This window comes from Stereum hirsutum (genome assembly GCF_000264905.1).
Source record: "Stereum hirsutum FP-91666 SS1 unplaced genomic scaffold STEHIscaffold_14, whole genome shotgun sequence".
Lineage (NCBI taxonomy): Eukaryota > Fungi > Basidiomycota > Agaricomycetes > Russulales > Stereaceae > Stereum > Stereum hirsutum.
Genome location: NW_006763144.1, coordinates 307,784 through 321,827, shown reverse-complemented (window position 1 = coordinate 321,827; position 14,044 = coordinate 307,784). Strand labels below are relative to the sequence as shown.

The 14,044-nt window shown below is 52.8% G+C and overlaps 3 protein-coding genes across 3 annotated transcripts; 2 read left to right on the top strand and 1 right to left on the bottom strand.

The window, feature by feature from the left end:
• Positions 1–203: 203 nt before the first annotated feature.
• On the bottom strand, positions 204–2,510 carry STEHIDRAFT_113828 (uncharacterized protein; the record flags this gene model as incomplete). Its single annotated transcript, XM_007307867.1, has 6 exons — positions 204–254; positions 320–671; positions 727–1,271; positions 1,326–2,018; positions 2,075–2,157; positions 2,399–2,510. 6 exons carry the CDS (start codon positions 2,508–2,510, stop codon positions 204–206), a joined length of 1,836 nt encoding a protein of 611 aa, XP_007307929.1.
• A 137-nt stretch (positions 2,511–2,647) lies between these two features.
• Positions 2,648–5,301, top strand: STEHIDRAFT_141376 (peptidase C1B bleomycin hydrolase). Its single transcript, XM_007307866.1, has 10 exons — positions 2,648–3,224; positions 3,308–3,469; positions 3,529–3,861; positions 3,968–3,991; positions 4,053–4,155; positions 4,234–4,277; positions 4,352–4,450; positions 4,532–4,734; positions 4,842–4,943; positions 5,075–5,301. The coding sequence occupies exons 1-10, from the start codon at positions 2,802–2,804 to the stop codon at positions 5,088–5,090; spliced, it is 1,509 nt and encodes a 502-aa protein (XP_007307928.1). The 5' UTR covers positions 2,648–2,801; the 3' UTR covers positions 5,091–5,301.
• A 743-nt stretch (positions 5,302–6,044) lies between these two features.
• STEHIDRAFT_141375 (uncharacterized protein) lies at positions 6,045–13,984 on the top strand. Its single transcript, XM_007307865.1, has 5 exons — positions 6,045–7,061; positions 7,264–7,917; positions 8,626–8,808; positions 8,884–9,194; positions 9,259–13,984. Exons 1-5 carry the CDS (start codon positions 7,003–7,005, stop codon positions 13,314–13,316), a joined length of 5,265 nt encoding a protein of 1,754 aa, XP_007307927.1. The 5' UTR covers positions 6,045–7,002; the 3' UTR covers positions 13,317–13,984.
• The last annotated feature ends 60 nt before the right edge of the window (positions 13,985–14,044 follow it).

The window sequence follows — 14,044 nt, the reverse complement described above, 5'->3', positions numbered from 1 at the left end:
ATCTTTTCCAGACAGGATCAATAGATTTTGTTGAACCCTACCCGAAAGCCATGACAAAAACACACTCCTCCAACGCTCCTCCGATCTTCGAACTACCGAAAAAAATGCACCTTCGTTCACAGCTCTGCCGAGTCAGTCGATCTACTTACTTCAAACCAACCGACATTTCGAGAGGCACAGGTAGACGCGGCTACGGTTACATGCTAGAAGATGTATTGGAACAGCTCGATTCCAGTCGTCTGATCCTCCTCACCCTAGTCATCCAATATCATGTCAGCCTCGTGAGCCATAAAGAGAGCACACTTGCAGATCCACGAACCTCTATGGCGACTATCCGGCCCACGTCAAGCTTATATTGCGGATACCGAGCATTATAACCAGGAGGATGGGCGAGCATCGAAACGCTCCGCCACGGAAGTCGGGACTCCACGTCGATAGCGAAAGGGCTATTCTTTCCGGCCAGCAGAGTGTGCGTCTGCGATCTTTCCCTAACTATGGTCGGAACTCGAGTATCCGTGCCGTCATGACAGGAAGCCTCTGAGCGGGGAAAGTGCTCGTCCCGCAGGAGATGATAACCAAACTCGATCACAGCGCTATGGCCTACGCCTTTCGTTTCGAGGCTGTAGATGTAAGTGAAAAAAAGTCTTTTGCCCATAGTAGATCGGATGTTCCTATCAACAAAAAGAATCAGCATGCGCGGATACGAGATCCTTTGTTTTAACTTACGCATTATGAATTTTATCATCCACGTCCAGACCCTCTGCAAAGACCTTGGACGAGTCGGGTCCCCATTCCTGCCACGAGAGCGCTCGGAAACCCTCCTGCGTGTGGCGGGCGGCATACCCCAACACACTAGTGCCACTCGTGATGATATGATAACCGTACATATACTCGTCGCCGTCACTGGCACCATCATCGTCACCATCATGGCTGTGGTGAGTGCGATATTGTATAGTGGCAAACAAAAGGCCAATGGGTGTTTGTAGAGAAGAGGACGATGTGGATATATCGACATCCCAAAGCTCCTTGACCATCGGTGGAAAATATAGGGAGCATGCATGAGTTAGATTTCTCGCTGAAGACGAGCTAGATGTTTCTTCCATGGGAGCAGAAACGGGGTCAGAGATTAAGAAGACATCGAACCACGCTTGTTCCCCGGGTTCCTTTTCCGTGTCAAAGGCAACTGAGGCTATGACTCGAGAGGAGACAAAGCAGAAGTCACTACAGAGGCTGGAGGTACTCTGAGGGTTGAGATAAGCTCGAGGGATACACTGTAAAGGACTAGTTTAGCCTTCATGGAGCATATAGCCAATAACCAGACCCACCAAATCAAAGACGACTTGTCCAGTTTGCCAGTTCCAGATACAAGCGTATGTGGGCCCAGGACCTAGAATCACGGCGAGCATATCATCGAAGATCTCGAACTTTTTGACGACCACGTTTTCCCTGTTTGAAGGCGTGTAAAAACAGTGTAGGATGGGTTTCGAGGCAAGGGTGTGTGCTCGATCCGTCGTGAGCGACCGTAGATGAACCAGGAGCTTATGGTCGTCTGATATTACCAGTGCATCCCCTCGGCTTCCTTCCGAGTCCGCCGTCCCGTGACGCTCAATAAGAGCGAGCACATCCTGCATGGGATCGAAGGTCATTGCGGCAACCCAAATACCCATGTCTTCGAAGACGATTTCCCGTTCTGCTTGACCCGCAGAGGTAGTTTGGATGACGGTCGAAGAAGAGTACCACTGGTCTGTGTTTGGGTACACATGATTCTCGATCTGAGCGTAGACGCCAGCCCTGTACTCGTACATAGCGCACGGGTCGGTGGGGCCGATTCTCTCGGTCCCTTTCCAGTCCAGTGAACGCCATCCATGGCGGCGCTCAAGATGAGTTTGCAGTTTCTTGGCGGACGGTATAGAGCTGTCGACTGGTAGCCTCGTATCGAGAATGCCGTCCGTGCCAAACTCGACTTTGAGCTGGAGTGCGGATGAATCTTCTAACATACATCGAAGGGCTTTGCATGCCTTGGATTCGTAAGCATGGAGAGAAATTCTCAAGACGAGTGGACCGAACTACGCACCATTGAGCATCGAATACAATCACGGAAATCCAACCGTCCTAGGACCTGTTCTATCAAGAGATCTTCAGGAAGATCGAGAAGGCCTGTACGATACATTATTGGTAGCTATTTAAAAAAGACTTGGTCAGTAATAACTCATGAGAAAGATGAATAACGTGTGCTGGGTCAGTACATATAATTCTTGATATCTAAGGTCGATAGTACAGACTGCCAGCCTGAGTCAGGGTGGAAGATCCAAGGTGGTCGAGTCTGGATTACTTATGTTGAAGAAACCCGTGAGAGATTCCGTGTTACAAAGTACTGCTTCGGAACACAAATACATACCTAATTCTACCTTCCAGGACTGTACACCCGTCCGACGTCGCACAATGCGATCCTCAATTACACTGTGGACGGTGTTCTTCAAGTCAATGTTGATCAAAGTTGATCCCATCATGACTTGTATCTAATCTAATCTGATCTCTCTCGGATGCGAGCCGTTCCGGTTCGAGTGGCACGCGTAAGAGACCATTTGTGGCGCAATAAGCCTTATCTTGATCCTCCACACGACTTTGCCACACATGCACCCCCTTCGAGCGGTCTGTCCCCGACAGGAACCGAGAGGGTACCCGTTATACTGCCCGTGAGTGTGACATATAAATACTGCCGGGCAAGGTACACGTCGTGCCAGCCAGTCTTGACTGACCCCCACCACGTACATCGTTACTCGGGACTTGACCATTTCACCATGGGCTCTACTCCTTCCAAGCCAACCGTCCCAGCTGTCGACCAGCTCGATGAGAAACGCTCTGTGATGAGCGGCACTGCTTCAACCAAGTCGACTGAATCACAGGCTACTGCTCGTGCCCCCATTTCCGCCGACGGTTCACTCGCACTCGCGAGCATCGCCGATTGGGAAGACGCAGCCTCTTCCGATCCCAAGACGAAGCTCGCGCGCACTATCCTCGCGCACAGTGACATCCGATCTGCGCTGATAAACCGTGACGCGAAGATCCTGGACCAGCATGTGTTCAATACCGAGCTGGAGTTCAAGACGAGCCCGGTGACGAACCAGAGGTCGAGTGGGAGGTGTTGGTTGTTCGCGACGACGAATGTGTTGAGGTACCAGGTTATGAAGAAGTTGAACTTGAAGGAGTTTGAGCTGTCGCAGGTGGGCGAGTTCTCTGCTGATTTCATCTACGGCGAGCTTTGGATAGATAGCATGGCTGATATGCTAATGTGCGCTGCTGTTAGGCTTATCTCTTTTTCTGGGACAAACTGAACAAATCGAACTACTATCTCGAGCTGTCCATTCAACATTCTGACCTTCCCCTCGACGACCGTCTCATCACCCACCTTGCTGGCGACTTGATCAGCGACGGTGGTCAATGGGACATGGTCGTCAACCTTCTCGAGGTTCGCACACTTTCAACTTCATCTAAGGTTGATACATAGACTCAGTGCGGGACAAACAGACCTACGGCATGCTCCCCCAAGTCAACTACCCCGACTCAACCCACGCAACCGTCTCCTCCCCGCTCAACACCCTCCTCCAAACCAAACTCCGCGAACACGCCCTCGTCCTCCGTCGTCTCATCTCATCTCTCCGCTCCACTTCCAACCTGTCGGAAGCAGACATCCTGTCAACGGTGCGCTCGAAGAAGGAAGAGCTTGTGAAAGAGATCTATACGGTCATGAGCGCGACGTTGGGTGCGCCTCCATCGCCGGATGGGAAGTTTGTGTGGGATTACTATGATAAGGATGGGAAGGCGGGGACTTGGGAGGGTACCCCTAGGGAGTTCTACAAGGTCCGTTTCTGTTTTCGGTCTTTTCGTGAACGCTTTTAGGGCGGTATCGCGAGGTAGAAGTGGAGCGGAACTGATAGCTGACTGACGAACCGATTACTATGAATAGACCTTCACGAACAAACAGTACCCGGTCAGTTATTGCGCATGTCTCGTTCCGTCGGACTGCGAACTAAGATCGTGTGACATGATAGGTCGTGGATTCGTTCTCGTTGATCAACGACCCGAGAAACGAATACTCGAAGCTCTACACTGTCGACAAGCTCGGGAACGTCTGGGGTGGTCGTCCCGTGCTCTGTGCGTACCCTTACATCGGTACCATCGTGTCACTTGGCGGAGAGCACTAATGCCCGTGCCATTCGACATTTTTTATAGATGTGAACACTGAAGCGGAAGTCCTGAAGGATGCAGTCGTCAAGGTTCGTCCAATTTCGCGATTGTTGATTTTTGCTACCTGCTACAGCACGCTGATCGGGACTCTGCATAAGAGTAGATGATCAAGGCAGGCCAGCCCGTTTTCTTCGGCTGTGACGTCGGACAGTTCTCTGAGCGCGTTGCGGGAATAATGGACACCGATCTCTACGACTACAACGTTCGTCTCCTCTCCGAACTCCACAATATACCTTAATTTTTTCCCCTACAATGCTGATGTGAATCGCGTCGCGACCCACAGAACGCATTCGACATCACCCTCAACCTGACCAAAGCCGAACGGCTCCAGACCGGTGAATCCCAGATGACGCACGCGATGGTCATCTCCGGCGTCCACCTCGACTCGAAGACGGGAAGGCCGGTGAGGTATAAGGTCGAGAATTCGTGGGGCGAGACGGCGGGTGAGAAGGGGTACTTCGTGATGACGGATCGGTGGTTCGAGCAGTGCGTGTTTCTTCCCTGCGCGTCTCCGTTCTTATCCCTGGCCCTTCTTTATGATATACTGTGATCTGCATTGTTGTTGTAATGGTTGCTCATTTGATGGTGTGTAGGTTTGTCTACCAGGTCGTCGTGCCGAAGGCTTTGGCGCCCAAGGACCTCGTCAAGGTGTTCGAGTCCGGAGAGAAGACGGTGCTCGCGCCTTGGGACCCTATGTACGTCTGCTTTCATCTTTTTCCCCCTGGTCATCCTCCTCCAGGTCCCATCGATTTTTTGGCTTCGCCTTGTTAACTCTGATGGCTGTCTCTGAGCTCCTCACTGACTGGCATACTTTTCTTTATGACAGGGGCGCGTTGGCGTGAGGCGGACCGGGCCTCTCGCTTGGGTTAATACGTCGATGTATGGTTTACTGAGATTTAGACGTTTGTATTGTTGTACTTTCGGTTCTGGGGCTCGAGAGGCATCAAGTTGGTCCAGTTGTGCCGTTTCAGGGCCTCGAAGTGTATGGTTTCGACTTGAAGTTGACTCGAAACGGAAGGTGGCAAAGTCGATGTGGCACTAACTAGGAAATGGGCGCCGAAGTGCTGGACCCTTCGACGGACTCACGGATTCGCGAGATTAAATTCACCGTCTCGAGCCTCGACCTTGAGCCTGAGCATGAAAGAACGAGGTGCGAATAAATATTACGTGTCCTCAAGCCTGTTTGTTCGATACGGTATGTTTCTGGGAAATCTTCACACTCACTGCTATGGGGGCCGTTAAATCCGAATTGCTCTATAAACCTGCGGCAAATGTGAATTCATGTCGATCGGAGTACTTTACTGCGATCAGCATGGATTGGAAGCCAAGCATCAGCATCAGCATGCGGTAATACTTAAGCCAATCAAACATGAGGGCGAGGCGTTGATTACTTGGTCGACTGCGGCAGTCTTGCGCCAGCAATATAACTTTCAGCTTCATTCCTATGGTGGGAACCAATGGTGCCCTATAGTTCCCTGCCAGCAGTAAGTACTTGCTGCGGTATACAGTGCTCCGTCTTATTCCATCCGAAAGTTATGTCACAAATTCACACCAACTTTGTCGGTACCAATGTGTGTCGTTAGGCAGACGTATCCGCTTTATCCGCCCCCATGACGCCAAGGAAATACCGGCGGCGGCGACTCAACGGGAGTTGCTGTCGGTCGGTCGGAATTTATTGTGCAGGAAATGAGGACGTCCCGTATCTGTGGTTCGATATGGACATCCCGAGCGGTGAATTCCCGAAGCGCTTTGATGCGAAGAAGGATGAGCTCATGAGCGCCTATGAGCGCCTGACGCTCAGCTTCGCTTCGAACTGTGTGAGATCTTGTTTGTCGCCCATTTTTCTCGACTTTCTCGCGATAGCTTCGTTCATTCAACATCATCAGACGGATACGCGCGGCCCCGAGAAAACGAGAGAAGCAGTGAAGGCCCATATGCAGACTGACTTGCGACATATGGAGCTCGTTTGGAGCCTACTTACCGTGACGAAGTTCGGACCTGCTACCTAGGCAACTACGGAACAAGACGAGCAGGTTCGGTCTACGAAAGGCAGGCTGACGGAAGAAACGACCCCACAACAGAACGGCCACGAACGGTCCAGGGACGGCGAACATCGTTCTTCTTGGCTGGGCCTAGCCGGGCGCAGTTTATGTTTATGCCATGGCCGCCAACAACGCATTCATGCAGGCAATATCTCTTCCTTCCAAACCATAACCTTCCTTTTCTCGGTCCTCGTTTATCCCTTTCCTTGTCTTTGTCTCTCCCTTTTTTGGTCTCCACAACTCTTAGTATTTCTGAATCTTTCGCTCAGTCGGTCTTGCACGACGGAGCGCCCAGTATCTCGTAAAAAACAGCATCGGATCGCAGGATTTGTCTGGCCATACTCGTCAAGTGGCATGGGCTATAACTGAACATCTGTCAGTCAACCTTACCCACTCAATCGACCTCGATCTTTTCTTTCATAATTCCTCGATCCTCGAGCCAAAAAAAGCTCGTCGTACTACCCAGTCCTCGATCTCTCCGCCGCTCGTACGCGAGCCCCGTTTTGGGTCGAGTCCGCACTTCGGTTATTCCCTCTCTCGTTTCGTTCTCTTCCTTGTCGTCGTCGCCCTCCACCTATACGACAACTTCTACGCCGGTACGCAGGACGCCGACGCGTACTCATTGCTTATTTCAAGTATTCATTATTGTCGTCGTGCTGCGACGCAGTAGCACGCGACCGAAGCTTCTTCTTGGCCTGCCGAGCCAGCCGTCATGTCGGGAGCAGGAGCAGGAGCAGGAATGGGAGACAGGGAGTCGACGTATTCTGTCTTGTGAGTCCTCCATTCTACGTCAATGATTCTGTCCTCTTCGCACCGGCGCCTTTACCTCTTTGCCGACTACGGAGTCCGGACTGAGGCAGCGTCGCACTGCATGCGATGTCTCGCCAAGTCATATGCGAACGTGCACAAGTATCCTTATCGCCCGCCGTACCTTTGATTCTGAACCGCCTGCTTTACTTGAACGTGTTCACAGTTCTTCCTCGAGCGTCGAAGACCTCCTCGCGAATCTACACGACTTTCCACATGTACCAACTACCACAGGCCTTCCCCACCCTTCGTCACACCTATCCCAACTCGCGTTCGCCGCAGCACCTGTCCAATCATCTACACAGTCGCATCCGAGTTCGCGTCTTTCGCATTCGGTCAACCAGACGAAGTCGGTCCCTCCGCGTGTAGCTCTTATACCGGAGCACGAGGACGAGCACCACTATGCATATGACAGGGAGCCGGAGCAAGCCTCGACATCCTTCCTCATGCCAATGGCATCTCCTTCGCTATCACCATCTGTCAACGATATCAGTAACAAGGATTCGTTTATGGAGCCTGTGACGCCTATGGAAGCAGAGGGGAGGATGGAAACTGAGATGGAAATGCGCATGGGAATGGTACCAGAGGAAGAGGAAATGAGAAGGCGCTTGGAGGGAGGCAGGGATGAAGAGCGGTTGAATGGCGGCGACAAGTACGAGAAGATGGGTGTTGAGGGTAATAAAGGGGGTTTAAGTGGCGAGAAGGGAAGACAGGGGTTACGTGGCGAGAGTGGAAAAGGAGGTGATTGGGTAGACGAGGCGAAGAGAGGAGAAGAAGAGGATGACGATGCCCCGTTGGATCCGTTGTCGTTGATCAAGAAGTGCGTACCTTTCTATTTCATTTTTCTACTTCGATATCGTGGCGTTTGTCTGTCGTCTTTTTTTTGGTGTGCATCATGCATCATGTTGCGGAAGCGGAGGAGACAATCCTTGGATTACACCAGCTTCAGTGTTGATGCATGATGTATTGATGTTCCATGTTCATCCCACGATCATCCATCATACGCACGATTTCGTTTCATATCGCGAAACCGCACCATGCATCATGATCTTCATCATACCAAACCACGCTATCTTTGGCCTCCCTCTATCTTTGCGCACCTCTTACTTTCGATCTAAACGTCTCGCAAATTTTTTACCCCTCACAATCTACGTGCATCGCCTCGCAAAGTTCGCGCATCATGCTTGAACTTTCAAAGTGTCTTCTTTCTTCTAACGCGTCGTACTTCGCTACGGGCACTTTGCTGTATCCTTAGTTTATCCCGCCGCCCCTTTTTTTCGGCGGTCCGCCTCCTACCATCCGACCGAACAGCAGCTCTTCTCTTCTTCCCTTCGCTCGCTAGGGCAATCTCGTGATACGGCCTTCGTCGACTCGCCTCACCGTGACCGACCCCCTCCCTCCCTCCTTTGCTCGTTCCTTGTTCCCTTACCACCATCTTCCTGTGTCCTGCATTTGCGACCTGACTCCGTAACCATACACCTCCGGATTTGGACCCGAATCTGATTTCTTGGACCTTGCAATACTACAGGTATCCTGAACTCGTCACGGAACACTACGACCCAATGACCAACACGCACACCATCAAGATCGCCTATCCCTCGCGTTCACGGTCCGGCTCACAGTCACATCAAAAGTCGTTGTCTTCGCACTCTTCACAATCGCGGCCGCGGCTGGAGCGTCCGTTGTCGCAGGATACGATGACGTCTGGGAGGTGCGTTCTCGCTATGACTTGAGTCGGGCAGGATTGCTGATCTAAACCCGTTTACCGTGTATTGTGATTTTGCAGCACCTCGCCGACGTCTTCCTCACACCATATCCTTTCCCCGACGTCCACACATACATCGCATACCTCCGGGTTTTCTACGCTCTCCAAAGGCCACCATCAAACCCATTCACCAAACCATGCTCTACCGCATACCCCACCACTCCCTCAAACCCCCGGTATTCTTCCACCGGCTAGTGTGATCTCTAGGCGTGGACGGTTACCCAATTTTGAGTCCTTAACATCACAAGACCGGGAGGATGAAAGGTCTCACGTCGATAGCGAAGAATTGTTGCACCGGCAACGTCTTCGAGCATCTTCGTCTACATCTCAGTGTGAGTAGACTATTTTACTTCACCAATAAAATCGCCGAAAACTGACTTCGAAATCACATGTTAGTGCGCCACATCCCCGACCCTCGCTCGATGCCCCTATCCCCGCCTCCATCCACACCCATCTCCCCCGAAGAACTTGAGGCAAACCGGACTTTTCTCCGTCAACGCGCAGAGTCTTTCCGGCACGAACGTGAACCTTTCGATGAAGACGAGGAAGAGAGTTCACGAGCCCTGACGCTTCAGGATGCGATCGATTCTTTCCCGCCTACGCCGGATGGTTCTGGTTTTGGAGGGTTCGATGCATCGAGGTCTGAGGATCAGGATGAGCATGAGAGGAGAAGGCGTGGGCCCTATGCCGAGCCGTATCTGCATCCGTCGTCGTCGACCTCAGCTCCGAACGCCGTTGATCTCAGCGTCAATCCACCACCATCACTCGCGATATCTGTCTCTCGTCCAGACGACTCTCCTTCGCACTCATACTCGCAACCGCACTCCCGCACACATTCCCACTCAACTTCGACCTCGAACTCCCGTTCTCGCTCTAACTCCCACTCCCATTCACGACCTCCTTCACACTCGCACTCGCCTTCGCCATCCCAATCGTCCGACCTCAGATCATTACACAGTCGCGGACATGCTAGCGTGAGCAGTCTGAGCTCGGGAGATTTTACCACGAGGAGTAAGGCGGAGAGTCATCTCGCGAGGGCCTTGAGCGCGTTGAGGTCGAAGGTTTCAAGGGATCATTTGCGGTCGAGTCCCAGCCCGACACCAAAGGTTGATTCGAATTTGGGAGGGTTGAAGGCGAAGGGATCGAGAGAGTTTTTGAGAACGAAGGATTCGAGGGATGGTCTGCGGTCGAAGGACTCCCGAGAAGATTTGATTTCGACGAACTCTTCACTCGATCCAATGCGTTCGACATCCCGATTGTCCGCACTCGTAGGAGGCCTGAGGTCGCAAGAGTCTCGCGAACGGATACGGGCACGTCATTCCCGAGATGCGCTCAACGTGGACTTTGGATTCGGACAGTCGAGGGAGTCGGCGGTCGTCATGCCTGAATCGCCCAATACAGAGGACAGCTATGGATTCGATTTGGATGCGTATGGCGCACCATCACCTGCGCTCGCGACGGCTCCTCTTCCTGGTCCTACCGGTTTCAGCGCCTCGAAGTTTGACAGTAGGAGGTCGGTGCAGGTGGCGAATACGAATGGTGGCGGGGCGTTGCCGCCGAGTGAGCCTGACACGCCGAACGCGGTGGCGGCTGTGATTAGGGGTCTGCAAGAGAGGGAATCATCGCTGTTCGACATGAGCAGTCGTGACAGTGATGACGAGGAAGAGTACGAGGAGGGACAGCAGGTCTTGTCGAGGGATGACCGGAAGGTGTCGTTATTACCACTCAGTAGACCACCACCGAGACATAGACCTCCGCCTTCGTTCGCTCCACCCATTTCTCAGCCAGTCCCTTCGGCCTTCCCTGCATCTCGTGACTTTATTGACGAGGATGAGGAAGAAGCTGTCCTTCCTTTGCCAGACCGAAGGCCCAGCCCTCGCTCCTCGCTCTCCGGGCCTTCCCCATCTGCATCTTCCTATGCCCTTTCATCCCAATCTGCATCACATCTCAGTCCTCTGAGCCACATCCCATCATCGTCCTCGTCCTCCTCGTCTTCTTTGTCGTCGGCGCCGTCTTCAATCCGTACCCACCATCGGCACCATCAGGGATCCTTCGTACCACTGAGTCCCATCCCATCCCAATATCCCGAGGACGAATATCCTACCTCTCCACCTTACGATTCGTCTTCTCACAACCCATACACCAACTCCACCCACGCAGACGACTATGACGCCGACGCCGACGCACTGCGCGACCTTGTCCCCGATTTCCTGGACTTGAGCAGTAGCGGGATGAGCCAAGATTTCGACAGGTCTTCGTTCTTCCCCACTCATACAGCGCGGAACGAAAGCTGTACGGTCCATATGGATGATATGCAGGGTGCTGGCTTTGGTCCAAGTAGCATGGCTTCGGCAGGGATCAGATCGAGTCCGTTGAACCCTACGGGATCGAAGGCATCGTTGCTCAGTCCGCCGCAGCTGATGTCGAGGGATCTGACCGCGAGGTCTTCACCGGATGATATCGCCAGTGCTAGACTGGATGACATTGTGCCGGAGGAAGACGAAGAAGATGGTAACTGGGCCGATCCTGCAGGTAGTCCCACCGCATTTTATTCGGCTTCATTAATGGCTCTGGATGGCCCAAAGTCGGCTTCGCCGAGGAGGATGAAGAGTACCCCTGAGTTGCTGGGTGGGCGGCCGGAGGGGAGGAGAGCGTCGCACCAGCCACAATCGGCTTCTACGTCTATGTCCGCCTCGCATTCTCGTGCTTTCGTACCGCCTCGCCCGCACCAAGGAAATTATGCCCACCAACCGCCCCACCTTGCTCTTGCGCAGATATCGAAGGGACCGCCGATGCACCCTGATCTAAAGGCACGCAGGTCGGATGACGAGTCTCCACTTCCTCATTCTGGCGCAGCAGACTCGAATCATCTCGTGAATAGGATGTATAGCGAGTTCAGGATGGACGATGCTAGGGAGGGTAGCTTAGGCTCGGGGAGGTCTAGACCTGGATCGAGCAAAGGTTCGAACGAGTATGTCTCGACTGCAGATGCGTTCGGTGGTTGGTCGTCACCCGCTGTACAAAAACACACCGTCGCCGAACACGATGGCAAGTTGAAGAAGTCGAGGTTGAGCCAGGATTGGACGATTAACTCTGGCCCCGCATCACCCGCTACTCGACACAGACTCGCTTCCACACCCTCACCAGCCCTTGCCCACGCTCATCCTCAAGCTTCCGGAGCCATCGAACGCAATCCTTCAGGATCTTCTGCCGCATCGACGTCCCGTTCTACCGGGTCTGCTGCCGCCATTCGCGAGATCGCACCTTGGGCCACACCACAGGACGCATCCTATGCTTCCCTTCGCCGCCAGCACGTAGCCTCACCTGCGACCGCCCGAGATCGAAGAGAGTCGACTTCAGCCCGTCCCCCTCCGATGTTGTCCCTGAATGAAGGCGCGGATTATTTCTCTCGTCCACCTAATTCGGCCGGTACGGGTTCGAATGCCAGTGGAAGTCCTGACCTCGGGAACGCCACACGACGTGCGCTGAAAGTCGGACTATTGTCGGAACCCATCTCGGCGCCCGTTCTGGTGCGGAATCCCTCGCAGCGGGGTGGCATTTCTAGTCCTACAGGTGCCGGGCTTGAAGGGCTCGGGTCTGAGGACGTTCACGCGTTCGAATCCCCACGCAAAGCCCCTACAGTTCCACTCTCCGCCCCCGCCACGGACGCCGAGTCCCGCTTCCTGCGTCGACTGTCATCGTCCAAACCTAGACCCTCACTGGCTTCGAAGTCGACTAGCAATCTGAAAGGTTCAACATCGACGTCCGCTTCTGCAGCCGAGATGGAAGCGAGACAGAAGGCAATGCGAAAGGCGGAGATGAAGCAGTTGGAGAAGGAGGTGTATGGTTTGCTCGTTGGTGGCGGAGATAACAAGAAATCTTCTGATCGCGGCAGAGTGAAGAGGGAAGAGCCCTCGTCCCAGGGAAGCTCGAGTCAGTCAAACTCACAAGACTCAAACTCGCAGTCCAACTCGACTTCGACAAAGGCAACTACGGCAACATCATTGTCGAAAGGTAGTAGACATCTCCACCTACCTGACGACAGTCGCCCTTCGTCGTCGTCGACGTCTGCGAGACCGGGGACAGGTTCGACGATTGACAGTGTGTCGACGTATGGTATTGCTGCATCACCCATGGGTATGGGCTTCGGTCGTGTGCTTTTTAAGACAGGAAGATCGCATCCACATCCATCCCAACCTCAGACTCCGCAATCAGCCACGATTCCTAGAAGGCCATCTATGGGCGCTGGACTACGTGGAGGAAGTTCGAGGCCCGGAACGCAGGAGTCTGCGATGTCTCAGCTACCGTCGCCGCCGTCAGCGGGTGGAATGATGCAGATGGGTGCAGCGGGAAAGTCGGAGCCGGATTTGAAGTCCTTCTTTCATGTGGGGGATGGGAAGGAGAAGGGGGCGAAGTTGCAGAAGAAGCCGGGGTTGTTTGCACGGAAGAAGTAGGTTGTGATCGGGATGGTTGATCGGTCGGTGAGTGTGGCACAGGTGTGGGATTGTGGTGTGTTTTTAGTTTCGCGCTTTTCCTCCATCTTCTTCTTCTGTCATATATGGATGGTATTCGGACATCTTTTGGTCGGTTATACTTTAGTCGTCATTGCACTCATTCTACCTCTTTGTTTTACTCGATCTTTTCCTTTTTGTTTCCATCTGGTTCGTACGTTGTCACTCATTAACTCATGCTTTTTCCTCATTCTGACCAATTCATTCATCTGTGCTCACCATCCATCGTTCGCCCACTCACCAACAATTCTGCCTTTATTTATCTCTTCCACTGACTCGGACCTGGCCAACCTCCTCGTACCGTCCAAAGGATCCCCTTCCCTTCAACATTCTCGATACATACCTACCCTACGCAGCTTCTATATTTGTCGCATCGTACTCATCTCTAGCCTGCATGCATCATAGACCAATTACCATGACCATTCCTATCCCTTTGTTCTCTTGTTCTCTTATTCTCTCGCTCTCGTCTGACTCACCCATTCATTGACAACTCATTCATCGACTGACATCACCTCTAGAATACACACTTCCGTATTGTCAATATTCACCATTCATCCATCTCAGTGCTTGCAGCTCAACTACATAGGCTGCATATTCAGCTTCAGCCTTCCAGCCTACCTACCCATCTACTAACCTACATTTACAGTATATATATTGTATATTCGATGTAT